Source organism: Oncorhynchus mykiss, chromosome 15 (assembly GCF_013265735.2).
Source record: "Oncorhynchus mykiss isolate Arlee chromosome 15, USDA_OmykA_1.1, whole genome shotgun sequence".
Lineage (NCBI taxonomy): Eukaryota > Metazoa > Chordata > Actinopteri > Salmoniformes > Salmonidae > Oncorhynchus > Oncorhynchus mykiss.
The window spans coordinates 45,705,691-45,725,713 of NC_048579.1; the positions used below are offsets into that span (position 1 = coordinate 45,705,691).

The window sequence follows — 20,023 nt, forward strand, 5'->3', positions numbered from 1 at the left end:
TGTAAAAGGTGAACGAAAAATCAAAAAAGAAATGGTTTCGCTATGATTACCAGAAACAGTGAGGGTTAAAGGTAGCGTCTCACGCTGAATCCTGGGGAGAGGACTACCATCCAGGGCGAACAAGGCCGTGGACTCCCTTAACTGTCTGAGAGGAATGTCATGTTCCCGAGCCCAGGTCTCGTCCATAAAACAGCCCTCCGCCCCAGAGTCTATTAAGGCACTGCAGGAAGCTGACGAACCGGTCCAGCGTAGATGGACCGACAAGGTAGTGCAGGATCTTGAAGGAGAGACAGGAGTAGTAGCGCTCACCAGTAGCCCTCCGCTTACTGATGAGCTCTGGCTTTTACTGGACATGAAGTGACAAAATGACCAGCAGAACCGCAATAGAGACAGAGGCGGTTGGTGATTCTCCGTTCCCTCTCCTTAGTCGAGATGCGGATACCTCCCAGCTGCATAGGCTCAGCTCCCGAGCCGGCAGAGGAAGATGGTAGTGATGCGGAGAGGGGGGCAACGGAGAACGCGAGCTCCTTTCCACGAGCTCGGTGACGAAGATCAACCCGTCGCTCAATGCGAATAGCGAGTTCAATCAGGGAATCCACGCTGGAAGGGACCTCCCGGGAGAGAATCTCATCCTTTACCTCTGCGCGGAGACCCTCCAGAAAACGAGCGAGCAAAGCCGGCTCGTTCCAGCCACTGGAGGCAGCAAGAGTGCGAAACTCAATAGAGTAATCTGTTATGGATCGATTACCTTGACATAGGGAAGACAGGACCCTGGAAGCCTCCTCCCCAAAAACAGATCGATCAAAAACCCGTATCATCTCCTCCTTAAAGTCCTGATACTGGTTAGTACACTCAGCCCTTGCCTCCCAGATTGCCGTGCCCCACTCACGAGCCCGTCCAATAAGGAGAGATATGACGTAGGCGACACGAGCAGTGCTCCTGGAGTAAGTGTTGGGCTGGAGAGAAAACACAATATCACACTGGGTGAGGAACGAGCGGCATTCAGTGGGCTCCCCAGAGTAACACGGCGGGTTATTGATTCTGGGCTCCGGAGATTCGAAAGCCCTGGAAGTGGCCGGTGGATCGAGGCGGAGATGGTGAACCTGTTCTGTGAGGTTGGAGACTTGGGTGGCCAGGGTCTCAACGGCATGTCGAGCAGCAGACAATTCCTGCTCGTGTCTGCCTAGCATCGCTCCCTGGATCTCGACGGCTGAGTGGAGAGGATCCGAAGTCGCTGGGTCCATTCTTGGTCGGATTCTTCTGTTACGGTGAGTGAATGAGGACCCAAAAGCGAATTAACTTAAACAGAGCTTCTTTAATAACCAAACATAGGTAGGCTCAGATAGACCGCCAGATTCCGACAGGACAGGACAAGGTTACAGCAAACATGACGATAGTCTGGTTCAGGCATGAAACACAACAAACAAGAATCCGACAAGGACAGGAACAAAAACAGAGAGAGATATAGGGGACTAATCAGAGGGAAAAAGGGAACAGGTGGGAGAAGGGGTGACGAGGTAGTCAAGAGGAGACAAGGAACAGCTGGGGGAAAGCGGGGGAGAAAAGGTAACCTAATACGACCAGCAGAGGGAGACAGGGTGAAAGGAAAGGACAGAAAGACACAACATGACAATACATGACAGATGGATCCCGGGAAGGTGAGAGCAGTGATGGAATAGCTCAGCCTACGTCCAGGGTGCCGCTGCAATGTTTCATGGGGATCGCCAATTTCTATCGCCGCTTTATCCGGTTTTACAGCACCCTGGATTACCCCCTGTCAGCACTCACCTCGCCCAAGGTTGGGCCCTGCTGTTCACACAGTTCAACTTCTCTCTCTCGAACCGGCAGGGATCCAATAATGTCAAGCCGGATGCACTGTCCCGCCACTATAGCCCCATGACAACTACCCGAAACCCTCCTTCCCACCTCATGTCTGCCGACGGCACTCAGCTGGGGAATAGGAAAGCAGGTCAGTGAGGCGCAGCGTTCCCAGCCAAACTCTGGGGGGGTCCTTCATTCCCGACACTGTGCGCTCCGCGGTCCTGGAGTGGGACCACTCCTCCAGGCTGGTCTGCCACCCGGGCACCCATCGGACCCTGGCCTTCGTGCGACAGCGCTTTTGGTGGCCTATCATGGTCGCGGACGTGTCCGCATTCATCACCGCTTGCAGAGTTTGTGCACAGAACAAGACTCCTCGGCAAGCTCTGTCTGGTCTGCACCAACCTCTGCCTGTCCCCCACTGTCCCTGGTCTCACATCTCCCTGGACTTTGTCACGGGTCTTACCCCGCCTGATGGCAACACCGTCATCCTGACTGTGGTGGATCTGTTCTCCAAAGCCACCCATTTCATTCCTCTCCCAAAATACCCTCTGCCAAATAGACAGCCCAGCTCACGGTACAGCACGTCTTCCGGATCCATGGACTGCCCATTGACATGGTCTCCGACCGGGGCTCTCAGTTCTCGTCCCAGTTCTGGAAGGCATTTTACACCCTCATTGGGTTGTCGGCCAGCCAGTCGGAGTGAGCCAACCAGGACCTCAAGACCACCCTGCGCTGCCTGGTCTCCACCAAACCCACCACTTGGAGCCAGTAGCTTGTGTGGGTCGAATATGCCGCAACACTCTTCCCTGCTCTGCCACGGGCCTATCTCCCTTTGAGTGTTTTCCTGGGGTATCAGCCCCCACTCTTACCTGAGCAGGAAGAGGAGGTCGGCATACCTTCTGCCCAGATGTTTGTCCTCTGCTGTCGTCGTACCTGGAGGAGAGCCCGGTCGGCCCTCCTCAAGACCACCTCCAGGTATCAATGACAAGCGATCGTCATCGGACCCCGGTTCCCAGGTATCATCTCGGGCAGAAGGTATGGCTCTCCACCTGGGATCTGTTCCTCTGGGTAAAGTCTCGCAAATATTTCCCCCTGGTTTATCGTCCCTTTCCCCATCTCCAAGGTCATTACACGGAACCCAAACCGGCTGCAGGCGTGCTCCATCGTGCACTATCGTGCATAAATGTATTTTGTCCCCCTACACCAAACGCGATCATGACACGCAGGTTAAAATATCAAAACAAACTCTGAACCAATAACATTAATTTGGGGACATGTCGAAAAGCATTAAACAATAATGGCAATTTAGCTAGTTAGTTTAGACTTGCTTACTAATTTGTCCTGGGATTTAAACATTGAGTTGTTATTTACCTGAAATGCACAAGGACCTCTACTCTGACAATTAATCCACACATAAAACAGCCAACCGAATCGTTTCTAGTCATCTCTCCTCCTTCCAGGCTTTTTTATCTTTGAACTTATATGGTGATCAGCATCTAAACTTTCATAGTATTACCACGACAACCGGCTACAAGGTTCGTCTTTCAATCACCCAGGTGGGTATAACCAATGAGGAGATGACACGTTGGGTACCAGACATCCTGGTCCCCGCTACAGACCTCATCGCCGACTTCCACCACTGGCGCCCCGGTCAACCAGGTATGCGCCTAGGTAAGACGCCAGGTGGTGCCCCTAGAGGGGGGTAACTGTCACGCCCTGATCTATTTCACCTGTCTTTGTGCTTGTCTCCACTCCCCTCCAGGTGTCGCCCATCTTCCCCATTATCCCCTGTGTACTTACACCTGTGTTTTCTCTTTGTCTGTTGCCAGTTCGTCTTGTTTGTCAAGCTTGCCAGCGTTTGTCCTGTCAGATCCTGTTTCTTCCTCGTCTCTCTTTTTCTCGCCCTCCTGGTTTTTGACCCTTGCCAGTCCTGACCCTGAACCCGCCCACCTGACCACTCTGCATCTGACCCTGAGCCTGCCTGTCGTCCTGTACCTTTGCCTCTGTTGCTGTAATAAACATTGTTACTTCGACACGATCTGCATCTGGGTATTTCCTTATCCTGATACTAATTCATATTTATTTAATGTACAGGTTCCACTTTGACCAAGATTACAATCCAGACTAAGAATTTGCAAAAGTTAAGATCATAATGAATACTATTATATGGATAGAGTGGACCTGATCCTAGATCAACACTACTATGGTGGTGAATTCTCTCTCGCCATCATCTTTTTTAAAACTTCATATTGACCCTGTGGTCAATGATTAGCAGATGTGTTTAAGTGGACATACAGATCTCGGACTAGGCTAACAACAGAAGCTCTTCTCAACTATTGGCAAACGGATGTAAAGACGGGGGGCGGCGTCCAGAACCAGAGCCGCCACGAAAGTTAGATGCCCACCCAGACCCTCCCATACATGTTTAGGGTTGCGGCAGGGAGTCCGCACCTTTTGGGGGGGGGGGGGGGGGGGGGGGGGGTGTAATGTTACGCCCTGACCTTAGTTATCTATGTTTTCTGTATTATTGTGGTCTGGTCAGGGTGTGACGAGGGTGGGTATATGTGTGTTTGTCCTGTCTAGGGTTTTTGTATGTTTATGGGTTTTACCTGGTTTAGGGGTTTATCTGTCTATGGTTGCTTAGATTGGTTCTCAATCAGACGCAGTTGTTTATCGTTGTCTCTGATTGGGGACCATATTTAGGTAGCCATATTCCTTGGGTATTTTGTGGGTTATTGTCTATGGGTGCATGTCAGCACTCGTTATATATTGTTTCACTGTCGTTTTGTTGTTTTGTATAGTTTGTTCAGTTCTCTTTTATTAAAGAGGAATGTAATTCATATCACCTTGGTCTCCTCATTATGAGGAACGTGATAGCATCTACCTTCTTGTCCTCCATCCTTACTCACTGCGGGGCTGATTTGGTAGCCCAAAAAGGAGACAGCCCTCTGGTGGAATTGGCAATTCTCCGCCTTGATGAACAGGTGGTTAGCCAAGAGGCGTTCCAGGACTGCTTGAACGTGAGTGATGTGATTTCCCAGGTTGTTCGAGAAGATCAGGATGTCATCGATGAACACAATCACATGACGTCCGAGCATGTCCCTGTACACCTTGTTGACGAATGCCTGGAACACTGACGGAGCATTGGCTAAGACAAAGGGCATAACCAAGTACTCGTAGTGACCAGACATCGCGCTGAACGCCGTCTTACACTCATCCCCCTCCCAAATGCGAATGAGATTGTAGGCACTCCGCAGGTCCAGTTTGGTGAAGAACCAGGCCCCTGCGGTGCTGTTCGATGGTTGACGGCACCAGCGAGAGAGGGTACTGATACTTCATGATGTCATTTAGTCCACGGTAATCAATACAAGGGCGTAATCCTCTCTTCTTCTTGGCCACGAAGAAGAAACCAGCCGACGCAGGGGACGTGGACCTGCGGTAACCCTGTTGGAGCGCCTCGTGAATGTAGTCCTCCATGGCCTGTGTCTCAGCCACAGCCACCGACAGAGAGTAGATGTGTTTGCACGGAGGTGTAGCACCGGAAAACAGGTCAATGGCACAGTCCCAGGGGCGATGTGGAGGGTGACAGGTAGCGCGGGTCTTGGAGAATACCTCCAAGATGTTGGGCTGGAGGGCATCTCTTCTGAGGGATTCTCTTCTTTTTTTTTTTTTTTTTTTTTGAATTTTACCCCTTTTTCTCCCAAATTTCGTGGTATCCAATTGTTGTAGTAGCTACTATCTTGTCTCATTGCTACAACTCCCGTACGGGCTCGGGAGAGACGAAGGCTGAATATCATGCGTCCTCCGATACACAACCCAACCAGCCGTACTGCTTCTTAACACAGCGCGCATCCAACCCGGAAGCCAGCCGCACCAATGTGTCGGAGGCTACACCGTGCACCTGGCAACCTTGGCTAGCGCGCACTGCGCCCGGCCCGCCACAGGAGTCGCTGGTGCGCGATGAGACAAGGAGATCCCTACCAACCAATCCCTCCCTAACCCGGACGACGCTAGGCCAATTGTGCATCGCCCCACGGACCTCTCGGTCGCGGCCGGTTACGACAGAGCCTGGGCGCGAACCCAGGGACTCTGATGGCACAGCTGGCGCTGCAGTACAGCGCCCTTAATCACTGCGCCACCCGGGAGGACATCCACAAGATTCTCAACCCATATGGAACCACAGGGGACAGGAAAGCAGGTCTTCCGGCATTCAGGTGAACAGTCAGTGATTCACATCCTCGACCATGAGATGGTAGGGTTATGGTGCTGAAGCCAAGGTAGGCTGAGGATGATCTTGTGAACTGGTGCACTGGTGATGAAAAAGGGGATGTTTTCTTGGTGATTGGGCTCCATGGTGAAGGTGAGTAGTTGGGTGATGTGTGTGATGGTTCCGGATCCTAGAGGCCGACAGTCGAGACCTTGAACCGGAAAAGGAGAGGGAAATGGGTAGATAGTAATATTGACAGAGGAGGCAAAGGTCTGATCCGTAAAGTTCCCTGCAACACCGGAATCCACTAAAGCTATAGATACGGGACACGAGGGACAGTCAGCCAGAGTGATGGGTACTAAAAAGAGTCTAACAGGAAGAGCAGTAGATGGAATACTCACTTCTGGTCCAGTGGATGTAACATCATGTGACCGTCCCTCTGCTCTAGTGGACCCCGGATTCTGAAGTATCGGACACTGCTGGTGCTTGTGCCTTCCCTGGCCACAGTACAGACAGAGCCCCAGCTGTATTCGTCTGCGTCATTCCGCCGCGGGAAGGCATGTGACCCCTACCTCCATGGGTTCAGGCTCTGATCCCGAACACTTGCCGAAGGAGGGAGAGAAGTGATGGAGATGCCGATGCTCCCGGAGGAGCAATGAGTGCGTCCAGGGTAAGGTTGTCATCTCGGCAGACAAGTTCTGTCTGGACCTCCTCGCGCAGACCTCTTCTAAAGAATGTGCTTAGCGCTAGCTCATTCCATCCACTGGGAGCTGCTACTGTCCGGAAGGTAAGCGCATACTCAGCAGCCGTCTGATTCCCCTGCTGGATCTGAAGCAGATGCTCACCTCCCTCTCTGCCGGCAGGATGATTTAAACAAAGCTATGAACCCCTCGTAAGACTCGAGCTCCTCCTCTCCTCTCTCACAGACAGCCGGAGCCCATTCCAATACCCGCCCAGTCAACAGAGAAATAACCGTGGCAACCTTAGACCTCTCGGTGGTGGGAGCTTCCATCTGATGTGCAAAATAGAGGGAGCACTGAATGAGGAAGCCACGGCATTTGGATGGTGTCCCATTATATTTCTCCAGGAGGGATAGACGGGCATCGCTGACCTGAATGGGTTGCTGAATGGGCTGGTGTGCTGACTCGTTGGGTAGACTGGCTCTAGAATATACTCCTCTGTTGAGATCTTGTAGACTGCAGAGAACATCTTCTGAGTTGAGCCAGTTGATCATGGTGTTGACAAAGAAGAACAATACCAACAGGTGAGTGAACATGGGCTACAGCCGTCTTGGAGGAAATGATGAAGGTAATGGAGTCCAGGTGTGAATAATAATGATTCACAGGTGCACATTATGATGAGTGCCAGTGTGCATTATGATGAATTCCAGGACCGGTGGTTAGTACTCTGGTGACGTCATAGGCCGGAGGGGAGGAGCAGGAGCAGACGTGACATCCGGGTTAAGTGGGTATTGTGTCAAGAAGTAGTGCGGCTTGATTGGGTTGTGTTTCGGAGGACGCACGGCTCTCGACGTTTGCCTCTTCCGAGTCCGTACAGGAGTTGAAGCGATGAGACAAGACTGTAACTACCAATTGAATACCACGAAATTGGGGAGAAAATGGGGTAAAAATAAATAAATATATATATATACTGTATATATATAACAAATAAATAAAAGACATGTCACCAGAGGTCTCTTCACATTCCCCAAGTCCAGTACAGACTATGGGAGGCGCACAGTACTACATAGAGCCACGGCTACGTGGAACACTATTCCACATCAGATGACTGATGCAAGCAGCAGAATCAGATTTAAAAAACAGAAAAATACTCTTTATGGAACAGCGGGGACTGTGAAGAGACACATACGCATACACATGCTAACACGCACACTTTATACACATGTACACATGGATTTTGTATTGTAGATATGTGGTAGTAGAGTAGTGGCCTGAGAGCTCATACTTAATGTGTTGTGAAAAGTGTCATGAATTGTAATGTCATGTAATATTTTTAATTGTATATAACTGCCTTAATGTTGCTGGACCCCAGAAAGAATACAAAATACAAATGTCCTAAGTGGAAATTCAACAAAGGTGTTTTGTGGATTGACTAAACGTGTGGTCCATTCCTTCCAGGTGGCAAAGCTGTTGCTGCTGCACAGGGCTAATAAGGAGCACAGTAATGTTTCAGACTACACTCCTCTCAGCCTGGCCCACTCAGGGGGCTGCATCAACATCCTCCTAAACGCTGGTGCTGAAATCAACTCCTGTGTGTACAGTATAATCACCCCTGTCCACATGTTATGTTTCATAGGGATGTGTATCTTTCCCTTTCAAGAAGATTTGATACTGTCACGTTCTGACCTTTATTTCCGTTGTTTTGTATTTATTTAGTATGGTCAGGGCGTGAGTTGGGTGGGCAGTCTATGGTTGTTTTTCTATGTTTTGGGGCATTTCTATGTTTTCGGCCTAGTATGGTTCTCAATCAGAGGCAGGTGTCATTAGTTGTCTCTGATTGAGAATCATACTTAGGTAGCCTGGGTTGCACTGTTTGTTAGTGGGTGATTGTCTATGTTGATGGCTTGTTTCAGCACAGTCCATATGATTAGCTTCACGGTTGTTATTTTGTTTACTGGTTTTGTATAGTTTTCAGTGTTCACTACTTTCTTTATTAAAGATTGACCATGGACACTTACCACGCCGCGTATTGGTCCTCAGATCCATCTCGCCTCTCCTCTTCAGATGAAGAGGAGGACGGCCGTGACAGATACATATCTACATACATGGGCTCTGATACGATACAGGAACGATTCGGGTTTGATTAGAGAAATGAATGATGCGATTCAGTTCGATGCAATATGACATGGTTTGATGCACTTACATTTGTTGCTTAAACACATTCATTTTCCATTCTAAAGTAATCTGCTGTAAATGAGCTGGGACTCTGAGCTGGATCTCTCTGAGCTGGTGTGTGTGTGTGTGTGTGGGCAGCTGAGCTATAAGGGAAACTGGGAATCTACCACCCCACTATCAGCCCATTGCTGATTAAAAGTGTTAGAGCTAGTAATGTATCAATACGTATCTTAAAAAATGTACTATAACATAGCCAACGAATATATAGCACAACTTTGGATTTTACCCTGTCTCATAATAGAATGGTTTAGACTGTTTGGAAGTTTTGACAGACTCTGGATTGAGCAACTCTTCTCCCGTTTCGATCATGCACTTTTTTTGGTAGCTTCTTTTGTCCACATGAAATTCTGAACTTTACCCTGTATATCTGAAAATGACCATGCATATTGATTGCTTCAAGTAAAACTACCAAAACTATTGCTGACGGAGAACCTGAACAATTGAAATAAAATCTAATGTAAACCCTGATCAGAATGTAGCCTACCTATAGCCAGATTGAGAGTTGTGCCTCCAGTGGTAGTTTAGGCTACTTTTATTCCAGTAAAACACCCCTTTGAACAGCGCATTTGATAAAAAAATAACCTAGAATATGACATTGGTTGTCACTCAACTAATAAAGCATAATACTGCGCAAACCATTTTACAAACATTTCAATGCTGAAGGAGATGCACAGATGTGCCAGATCAGGTATAGGCCTACCTCTCCGTGGTCAACATGCGAAGCTGTAGACAGCGCTCAGTTTGACAAAGCTACTGATATTGCCAGGAGTTGTTCTTGTAGATCAATGACTGTCAACATACAGTGAGCTCCAAAAGTGTTGGGACAGTGACAATTTTGTTGTTGTGTTGGCTCTGTACTCCAGCACTTTGGATTTGAAATGGCACAATGACTATAAGGTTAAAGTGCAGACTGTCCGCTTTAATTGGATGGTATTGTAATCCATATCAAATAATCCATAGAAATTACATCACTTTTGTACATAGTCCCCCCATTTTAGGGGATCAAAAGTATTGGAACAAATTCGCTTATGCGTCTTAAAGTAGTCAAGCACTTAGTATTTGGTCCCATATTCCTAGCACTCAATGATTACATCAAGCTTGTGACTCTACAAGCTTGTTGGATGCATTTGCTGTTTGTTTTGGTTGATTTCAGATTATGTTGTGCCCAATAGAAATGAATGGTAAATAATGTATTTTAGGAAGGTAGATAGAAAGTAATTTGAACAAAGACATTTAGTGAAGTGGCGATTCGTATCATTTGAATCGATTTTCTGACCGTCACATGCTACATTTGGATCAGTTTGGGGTACTATTTATATCCTCATTTCTGAGTGCAATGTTTACAGTAGGCAAAAAGCATCAACCATGGCTTTTATTACACCCCGTACAAGTTGGTGGCGGTAACAAGCAATTGTGCTGTAACTAAAACTAAAAGATCTTCTGACATTTTACCCAGCTAGCAACGATGTCATATTGAAGGACTACCCAGAATCGATCCTGCAGGTGTATCGCCAGAGTCCCCTCAGAAGTGTCCTGATGCAAATTCATATTATCCTTCAACCTGATAGTTGTAAACAACAACCTGAAACAATTAACAAGTAGACATTTAGTCATTGCTCAGAATTATATTTTATACCAAAAAACAAAACAAGAAAAACAAGAAAAAAATTATATTATTACAATTTATACAACAAAATGCTTTGTAGGGAGTAGGGAACATAGCCCTGAGCCACACAGCCACAACAGCAGTGTCCCCTTATACACACAAATACAATAAAAATAAAACATAAACTACAGCCTCAAATCACAGCAATTCATACAACAAATCACAGGGTAGGGAGCAGAGCACCATCTACAACAGAATGCATATTCACTCAGATTGAAGTCACATGTTATGCCCGGGATATGAGGGTTGTAAGTAAGCATTTCACTATAAGGTCTACTACACCTGTTGTATTCGGTGCACAATAAACTTTGATTTGAATTGATTTGATTGGTCACAGCTCTGAGATGGACCAGACTAAAGGAGAGAGGAAATGTGAATAGTTTGGACTTTAGCGAGAAGCAAATGCCGAACTACACACACTGCTGGTTATATATAACACTGTAATAACTCACTCAGAGACGAGTTGCAGGTCTGAGCAATGAGACTGGAGAGGAATGGTATTCTGACTGAAATGACACTCACTCTCATACTGAAGGTAGACTGTAACAGTAATTACGTGTTGATGAGGAGCTCACAGAACTTGTAGTGGCCCTTGTCTGCAGCAATGGTGCACACGGTGTCTTGGGAGGTTTGGACAGGTGGCGTAAGCGCTCTTGTCCAGTAGCACATGCCCCATCTCAGTATAGCCATCTGACACAGCCTCCATGAGAGGAGTTTGACCAATCAGAGAGAACGTATGGGTCAGTGACATACTGCAACAAACAGTCTAACACCAAACATCATTCCTAATGTCTTTGACTCTAGCCCAGATAACATAACATGTCAGGTTCAGCCGATGATGGCTGCTCTCACCTTGACGCAGTGCTCCACGTTGGCAGGCCAGGGTCTGTGCTGTGTTACGTTTGGTCTCGATCTGAGTGTTGATGTCTGAGCCCATGTCCAGCAGCAGTTTGACCGCAGGGACGTGACCATTCATGGCAGCCATCAGAGGAGAGATACCCAGTGTCTTCTAGTCCTGAAAGGAAGCAAATACACAGTGAGATTGGAACAGACAAGGAGAGTAGGAAACATTAGGGATGTAACGATTCATGATAGGTATTGGTCCCCGGTTCAAATGTTTAAGATTTGAGTGCATCGGTCCCCAGGACCCTAAACTGATCCAAATGTACCAAATGTTATGAATCACCGGTTCAAATGACTTTCTTTCTACCTTCCTAAAATACATTATTTATCATTAATTTCTATTGGGCACAACATAAACTGAAAAACAAGAAAAACAAACAGCAAATGCATCTAACAAGTTTGTTTAGTCAGACCAAAAAGCAAATGAATGAAACAAAGCCATATTATCGAAATCAAATACTCCAACGAGCACATGAACGCAGCATAACCACATGGGAAGGTGGTAATTACTCGTTGCAATTTGGATGCATTCACACATGCTTTGAACTCGTTGAAACGTCGATTGGCTAAAGGCCCACCAGCTGGTCAACCATAAACTACAAGAACAGTTATCAATCATTCTTGTCAAGAAAATACAGTGTGAAAAAATATATATGAATAGATTGCTTTTATAAATAATGTTTAGTTGTTACACTTAACTGCCGAAAAATCTGTTATGGAGATAATTTCCTGATACTGCTTTCATTTCCTGATACAGTGCTAGAGGCGTCACTACAAACACTTTGGTTCGAATCCAGGCTGTATCACAACTGGCTGTGATTGGGAGTCCCATAGTGCGGCGCACAATTGGCTCAGCGTTGTCCCGGTTTATAAATAAATAAGAATTTGTTCTTAACTGACTTGCCTAGTTACATAAAAAAACGTAGAGGCCATAATGGGAGAGAAGTCGGAGCTCATGCAGCGTTCCATTCAACTGGGAACTCGGGAATCTCCGACATCTGACCTCAGTGTGTTCAATATAACTTGCAATTCGGAAAAATGTGTTTCGAATTGGAAAATGTGTTTTGAACGGTCATCCAACTCGAAATTCCAAGTCGGAAACTTGGATCATCCTCGAGCTCCGAATTCTCCGAACTCAATATCCCTTACGTCACGATTTGACCTCTTTTCCCCCCCGAATCCGAGTGGTCGTGAAAGCGCGACTTGTGAGGGTGTTTTTTTCCCCACTTGGTTAAGAACGGAGTACCTTACAAAACTACAACAAATTTACCATAAATGTTGATGTACACATATCTGGATACATGATTTTGTATAGGGAATTAAGTAAAACCATGGTTCTAGTTTTATTGAGGCGGATGTGGAGGCGGAAGTGGAGGATTGGTACATGGTAGTGATATGGTCATTGCTAGCAAAAGAAAGGTGGATAGTAATCTCAATATATACAATATTGGAAAGTCCAAAGTGTTGAGCAACATAGGCGTCTAATGAACAATTTTAGACGAAATGTTTATCCTGAAAAAAGGTATATTGTTCTAGAACTGTGCGAGCAAACTAAAGAAAGACCATGCGAAGTTTTTCGCCAGCAACTAGCAAGCAGTCACAGCACCGTGTGGCTAGGCTAAATTAGCTAGGAAGTATCGTCGTTTTTAATGACAACAGCAGCTAGAAGTACTCGAGTGACACGAAGCAGGATAACCGTATGCATGAGAATGGTTTCAATTAGCTTGTCTGGTTTATTGTGGAGCAAATAACGTCTGTTGCTGCATCGGGAAGGTCGACCCTTCAACTGCACGGATCCCCCTGTCTGTTGTAGCGACGAGCTAGCTAAGTTAACGTTCTCCTTCAAATGAATGGACGTCGGAGTGGACACGGTTTGATCAACAATGTGCGCTAATTGCTAGCTAACTGCCCTCGTTTCAATGTTGATGGTCATCAGCTTCTCGTCCGGATGAAAGAGGATCGCACTCATTTAGGCTGGAAAACGACTCAAGAATGGCATAATTAGATTGGATAATCACTGAGGCGCAACTTTAAATGGATGATATTGCGAAATCTGGATGAAATAATACAATATCCTGGCACATGAAGATGTCACAACCGATGGATATTCAAAAGTGAAATCGCAAATAATGTGGATAATGTTTATTCGATGAATATGGAGCTTAGAATAGTTATAAATGCAATTTTTTTCCGGCCGTTTTTATGTTGATGGGGGATCATATGTCCAGGGGAGCGATGGCGCTTTGACTGATCTTGTCCTGCGCTCCAGGTAGTTCTCAGTTCTGCAGTTTACGTTGCTGCACAGGAGTGGTGGGGGTGGACGCCGCCCGGCTTGGCCCAGTAATTTCCTTAAAATGGAATAGGAATGGACATTTTATTTTTGATATTTTTACAGTTTTGTCTTTGAGACGTCAACTCAACAATATTGTCATGTCGCCCAGCTGTTGGCATATCAAGAAATTGTCTTCATTGAAATGATTTTTTCTTGATACTAAAACAATCATGAACATGAAGGAGAAGTTGCCGAAGCAACAATATGTGTGCTAATTGAAAGATGGCCTAATCATGGACTGATGTCACTCACAGATGTCAACATAATACATTTTTAACACAAGTACGATTGGCTTTTTAAAGAAAATTTAACAGTTGTGATTTCATCATGTCCGATTTTGCTGAATTCGTACCCCCTCCTGAGTGCCCAGTTTTTGAGCCGAGTTGGGAAGATTTTTCGGATCCACTAGGATTTATAAACAAGATTCGACCTATTGCAGAGAGAACTGGCATCTGCAAAATTCGACCGCCCGAGGTAACCTCACTGTTTCTGCTTTTGGAATATAACACATTGCTTCCATTTTAAGATTTACGCCTGCGTTGGTTTGTGCCCATGTCATCTACTTATGGTATTTTCGGCCTAGCCCGACGCACATTTTTAGTTGGGTAAGGCCATTTTACTCGTTGAATGTTTCACTTGTGGAGGTCAAATGTGAGTCAAATTTCATGTTTGTTAATAATTTTATTTAAACAATGATTTTGGATGTTTATATTTTGCCAAACAGTTAGAGTAAAGTCGTCTTTAAAACAGCGGCCTCTATTCCAGACTCTCGTCTATGACTCTTTGTTTTCTTTTTTTGGTGTTTCCTGGACTGATCGCAACTTACATTCGGAATATCAAGTAACGTTACACGAATTAGATGATGTCTAGATACATTTTTGAACTATTAACAATTTGAAATGAACTTCTAGTTGCTTTTCATTTGATGCCCTATATTTTCAAGTCTTTATTACATCATGACTACCATATCAACAATATCCATGTATTTTGCTGTAATGAGTAATATATATATATATATATATATATATATATATATATATATATATATATATATATATATATATATATATTATTTTTTTTATTTTTTTTGGGGGGGGGGATAGGCTAACAGTAGCAGGACGTGGAATTAGAACCTTAATGCTCTGCTTTTCGTCTTTTTCATATTTGGCCTTGTGCAAATCAAATGTATGTCTAATATTGCACTTTTTTGTATTTTTCTCTCTTACTCTTATTTCCCACATGGAACATTTTGCGTGATTAGGCTAACCCTCTTATATTTGGTCTATTTTGCACCAACTGAAACTTGAGTTGCTTCTGGGAGGTTTTCTTTGATGCACTGTGCTCCAATATTATTTGTCTTTTGGGTATAAGGCTTTGACGCATTTAGACTACAGGGACTTAAATTATTTGTGTCATATCCAGTAATGTCGGATCGATTTGAAACGTTTTTATATGTTTTTTTTTTTTAAAACATGTAATTTCCTGGGCCGACTCTTTCCTAATCTATCCACACATCCCAATATTTATGTGTGAATGGGATTTGAAGTGTTATGTAATGTTTATGTTGACAAGTGTTTTCTTCTTTTTTATTGTTGCTTTTACTTCCTCATTACTTCATTGTATGAAAATCTGAACCAAAGTTGTTAATTTGGTTTCAATTGTAATCTTTTGTCTGTTAGGACTGGGCACCCCCTTTCGCCTGCGACATACGCAACTTCCGCTTCACTCCCAGAGTCCAGAGACTCAATGAATTGGAGGTAAGTATACTGTACCTAGTTACAACAACCTAGTTACAACACTGTGAAGGCTATGTTGGAAATACAGTTAGGTGGCCTGTTTGTAGTCATTATAAGGTATAGGCCTAAATAGAGCTATTGCCTAAGTAAGTAGTCAATTCAGCTGATTTTGTCAGTATTTAACCATATGTTATTATGTCTTTTAATAAAGATGTAGAGGTCTATGAATACTCGTGTTTTTTTGTGACGAGGTAGCCTATACGTTGTTGTGGCTGGACAGTGCAGACCTTATGTGCATTGACTGTAGCTGTCGTCGCATTTTGGGGGCAGCACTCTTGAATACAATTACTGAGTTAACAGCGCTGCCTGAATGGGTGGTAGGCCTAGGCCTGCTTTAAGGGTTTTTATGGTCAGAAAAGTTGTAGCTTAGCCTACATTAAGAGTTTAAAGGATATTACTCACTGGAATGTGTAGGCTTTGTCTTTACTTTGATTTCTCCTAGGATTCAGCACCCAAAGAGACCTCTTTATACTCCTGTTTATGGTGGAGTGTGCCAGATTTTTCATTTGAATTGACTTTCATGTGTTTGTGTACCCTTCCCTTACCTTTCCCATTGCTTTCAGGCCCTCACTCGAGTCAAGCTCAACTTCCTGGATCAGATTGCCAAGTTCTGGGAGCTGCAGGGGTCCAGGCTGCGCTTCCCTCATGTGGAGAGGAAGATCCTTGATCTGTACCAGCTCAGCAAGGTAAGACCGGAGTCAGACCATTAACCTGAACAGTATATTGTTTTTTATAAACATGCAGGGTGGTGTTTGTAAGTATACTGTAATTTATTTATACCTGAGGAGTAAGTAGTTTGTTTTGGATTTTGTTTTAGGACAACAACGAGGTGCTAAGTGCTGGTGTACATTTGAATGTCTCCTTAGTTTTCTGAAAATATGCTTTTTGTGTATGAGTCAACCACAACCATCTTACTAAAAAAACATTGTATTTCAGATTGTCTCCTCCGAGGGAGGCTTTGGAACAGTGTGTAAGGAGAAGAGATGGTCCAAGGTGGCCAGCAGGATGGGTTTCCCCCCGGGGAAAGGTATGGGCTCTCTGCTGCGGTCCCACTTTGAGAGGATCCTCTACCCCTATGAGCTCTTCCAGTCTGGAGCAACGCTCACTGTAAGCACTTATTGGCCGACACATGCACACAATAACATTTAGGCTAGGTGTCTGTGGAGTCTGAGAAATGTTTCTGTTATGTCAATAGCGGTAGTGAATTGCTTCAGCCTTCTTTCGGCAAGTGTTAGGTGTGGATCATCATAGGTTTGTGCTGTGTATTCACACGTTTACATACTCACAACTCATGTCAATACCCTGTCATGTGGTTCTTTCCCTTTGTGCTTTGTCATCCTACAGCCACATTTGTAACAGTGTTCTGAACAGAGGAGGCTGGTGGGAAGAGCTATAGGAGGACAGGCTCATTGTAACGGCTGGGATAGACTCAATCCAGCCATTACAATGAGCCTGTCCTCTTATAGTTCCTCCCACCCGCCTCTTCTGGTTCTGTATCACAACATGTAAGGGATGAACGATGTGGAAGGTGGTTTCCACAACGTGCTAGTGGAATGGAACTAACCTTCTACGGAGTTGCATTTTTTTCCCAGAGAACACAGAGCCTCGAGTTGATTATCCCTTTTATACCTTGGCTATAATTTAACACCTTTGTAGCTAGAAATGTGTCCAACATCCACTGGAATAGCTAGCAAGTTTACTAGATAGCTACAGTACTTGCCTTTGCTAACCAATCAGACTTGCTAGTTTAGCTAACCAAACCATCAGTCCTAGCTTGCCATTATGAAAATCAAATTCAATAATGTTTTTCATTAGAATTTTGCTTTCAAAAGAAGCTCAAACATAGAACGAATTATAGCCATTGAATGCTACCGTGCAGATATACCATGTGTTATAGAGAATTATACAACGGGTGAGCCTATTGCTGATTGGTTAAATGCGCATTCCAGCCTGTGTCTATTCCACAAGTTTCCACCAGCTTAATCTATTATGTTAAAATGCCTATTTACTCTGTTCCGTCTGTCTGCGCAATCCACTTTCTCATCAGCCCAGCCAGGCAAATTATAAACTTGATCTCCACTATAACAAGCATCTAGATATTCTCACATTTCTTTTAGACTAACATTTAGTTTTCAACAGCGAAGATTAGTATAAACTTTGCTGTCTGTCTCTCAGACATTTGTGATATTGTTGCAATATTCAAATTGGATCTCCAACTGTCCCATAGTAATGAACGTGTGGGAGTCAGGACGAGACAGAGGCAGGCAGCGTTTCTCATTCAGTTGAAATCATGAATCAGCTGGCATCATTTTTGTGGATATATACAAAGAAATGTCAATTGACAAAAGGTAAAACAAAACAAAGTGCAGCTAGTTTGCAGTCTTTACAGCTTCAGTGTTTGAAGTGATTATGTTGGCTTGCTCAACAGTGTGCTGACGAGAGCACAGTTTATATGCCAGGTGAAATCGCACCTCATTGTTTGACGTGACTAAGTTAGCAAGTTAGCAAGCACGGGATAAGAACTTTGCCAGCCAGTAATGCAATCGAACGTTTTGAACGAACAAAAAGACTGAACGACTGGGTCGTGTATCTAGCAACTGAACCAATAGAATGCATGACCAGCCGGCTTGGGTAGCAACCCTAGATTTTATGTCGAGACTATCTTGTAGAATGATTAAATAGTATGAATAAATTAATCAAAATAATGTTTTTAATGAAAATATGTCAGTCATTATTTGAATATGTAACCTGTTGTATAAAAGTGATAATGCCCTTAAAGCCGGTGTTTGGAAGATATATTGGCACGGTTTGTCTTCCCTTGGGCCTAACAACACCCATTCCAATATATCCTCCAATACTGGCTTATCGGGCATTATCACTTAAATAATGCATGCTCTATAATGCCAATCAGAAATGTGTATTCAACAATGCCATGGTATAAATGTTACTACTCCCTGCTCTATTCAACCACTCCAAGAAGCTAGAAACCAACACCTTACATCTGCAACAGTAAAACCTACCATACCACCACCTTGTTGTGAAGTGGGTTTGTAGGCGTTCTCCTGCCTCTGTTGTGGTCTTTTACCTCTGCTCCCTACCTTCTCTGTCCCCCTCAGGGTATCCACCGTCTGTACGAGGAGGGAGATGATGGAGAGGAGCAGGACGAGGGCATGGGGGAAGAGGAGGATGAAGAGGACAGAGAGAGGGACAGCCTGAGTGATGGGACTCCGAACAAGGACTGCCCGCTCCCTGAGCGACGCTCTCGCCGCCTGAAGTCTGAGGTCGGTGATGAGGTGATCACCGGAGACTATATTTTATTTTATCACTTTCATTTTGATTTCACATGGTGATTTACTAAAAATATCTGCCTTTTTACTCTTCTGTTTTTTTGCCTAACTTGTTTGTGGACTTAATGTACTGGAAATGCAATTGCTGGATAGAGATACATTCTCATTAACAAGAGGGCCTTTGCAGCCTGTGTGCTGGCTCTGGACTCATTAGCTACATTCTCAATAGCCAGAGAGCCTTAGCCCTGCGCAAAGTGCCCATAACATCAAGAGATTTCTCTCTCTCTCTCTCTCTCTTGGCAAATCTGCTCGTCACCCTGTGTCATGGGGTCATGTGGTTACTGTAAGGGCTTGTAAATTGTATTTGTCACAAGTGCCGAATACAACAGGTGTAGTGAAATGCTTACTGACAAGCCCTTAACCAACAGTGCAGTTCTACAAAAAAAGTGTTTAACTATTTACAAAAGTAACTGAAGTAAAAAATATATATAAAAAGAAATAATAATAATTAAGGATCAACCATAAAATAACAGTAGCGAGGCTATATACAGGACATACCGGTACAGAGTTTCCTTAGCCAACAAGACGCGTAACGAATAGCAAAATTACTAGCCTATGTCAAACTGATATCCCCGTAGTAGAAAAGTTTACCTATTCTATTGGTCAGCTTGTCGAAAGAAATAGCCTATCCAAACTGACTTTGGGACAGTAGGTCTAGGCTACATAGAAAACTTTAAAAAGCAAATAGTCTGATGCAACAGGTTAGAAAATGTAGCTTATTATTGATAAACTATTTCTTCACATTACATACTATTTTTTTCACATAAGCGCAGCAATGTGAAGCAGTCTATGCACAAATAATGCAATTGGTGAGAACACGGCTGTCAAAAGGGCACATGCGAGTGGTTTCATGTGACAGAGATGAAAATATCCATTAGAAATGTAGAAAGAGGACAGATCTAAAATGATTGTTCCTTTGGCTACTGGACAATGAAATAAAGGTGATATAAAATAATTGCCTTTGTGGATATGGTCTGATTTTTGCTCGACTACTTTTAAGCAAGTTAAGACGTGCCTCATGTATTAAAACGTTCAG

The 20,023-nt window shown here is 44.5% G+C and overlaps 1 protein-coding gene and 1 long non-coding RNA gene across 8 annotated transcripts in view; one reads left to right on the forward strand and one right to left on the reverse strand.

Moving 5' to 3' along the window:
* Nucleotides 1–10,300: 10,300 nt before the first annotated feature.
* LOC110490151 lies at nucleotides 10,301–11,452 on the reverse strand. The gene is made up of 2 exons (XR_002468667.2): nucleotides 11,166–11,452; nucleotides 10,301–10,525 (listed from the first exon to the last, which is right to left on the reverse strand). It is a non-coding gene; the product is annotated as an uncharacterized LOC110490151 (long non-coding RNA).
* A 1,299-nt stretch (nucleotides 11,453–12,751) lies between these two features.
* LOC110490148 (lysine-specific demethylase 5A) overlaps nucleotides 12,752–20,023 on the forward strand; it is a 43,953-nt gene continuing 36,681 nt past the window's right edge. For 3 of the 7 annotated variants that reach the window (XM_021563348.2, XM_036944442.1, XM_021563352.2), the window contains exons 1-5: nucleotides 12,752–14,318; nucleotides 15,524–15,601; nucleotides 16,204–16,326; nucleotides 16,577–16,747; nucleotides 18,757–18,933. In XM_021563348.2, the coding sequence (XP_021419023.2) occupies nucleotides 14,172–14,318; nucleotides 15,524–15,601; nucleotides 16,204–16,326; nucleotides 16,577–16,747; nucleotides 18,757–18,933 (696 nt within the window). In that variant the 5' untranslated portion in view covers nucleotides 12,752–14,171. Of the gene's footprint in view, nucleotides 14,319–14,438; nucleotides 14,496–15,523; nucleotides 15,602–16,203; nucleotides 16,327–16,576; nucleotides 16,748–18,756; nucleotides 18,934–20,023 lie in introns of those variants that run through there. The other 4 variants (XM_021563350.2, XM_021563349.2, XM_021563351.2 and 1 more) reach the window with 4 other exon arrangements.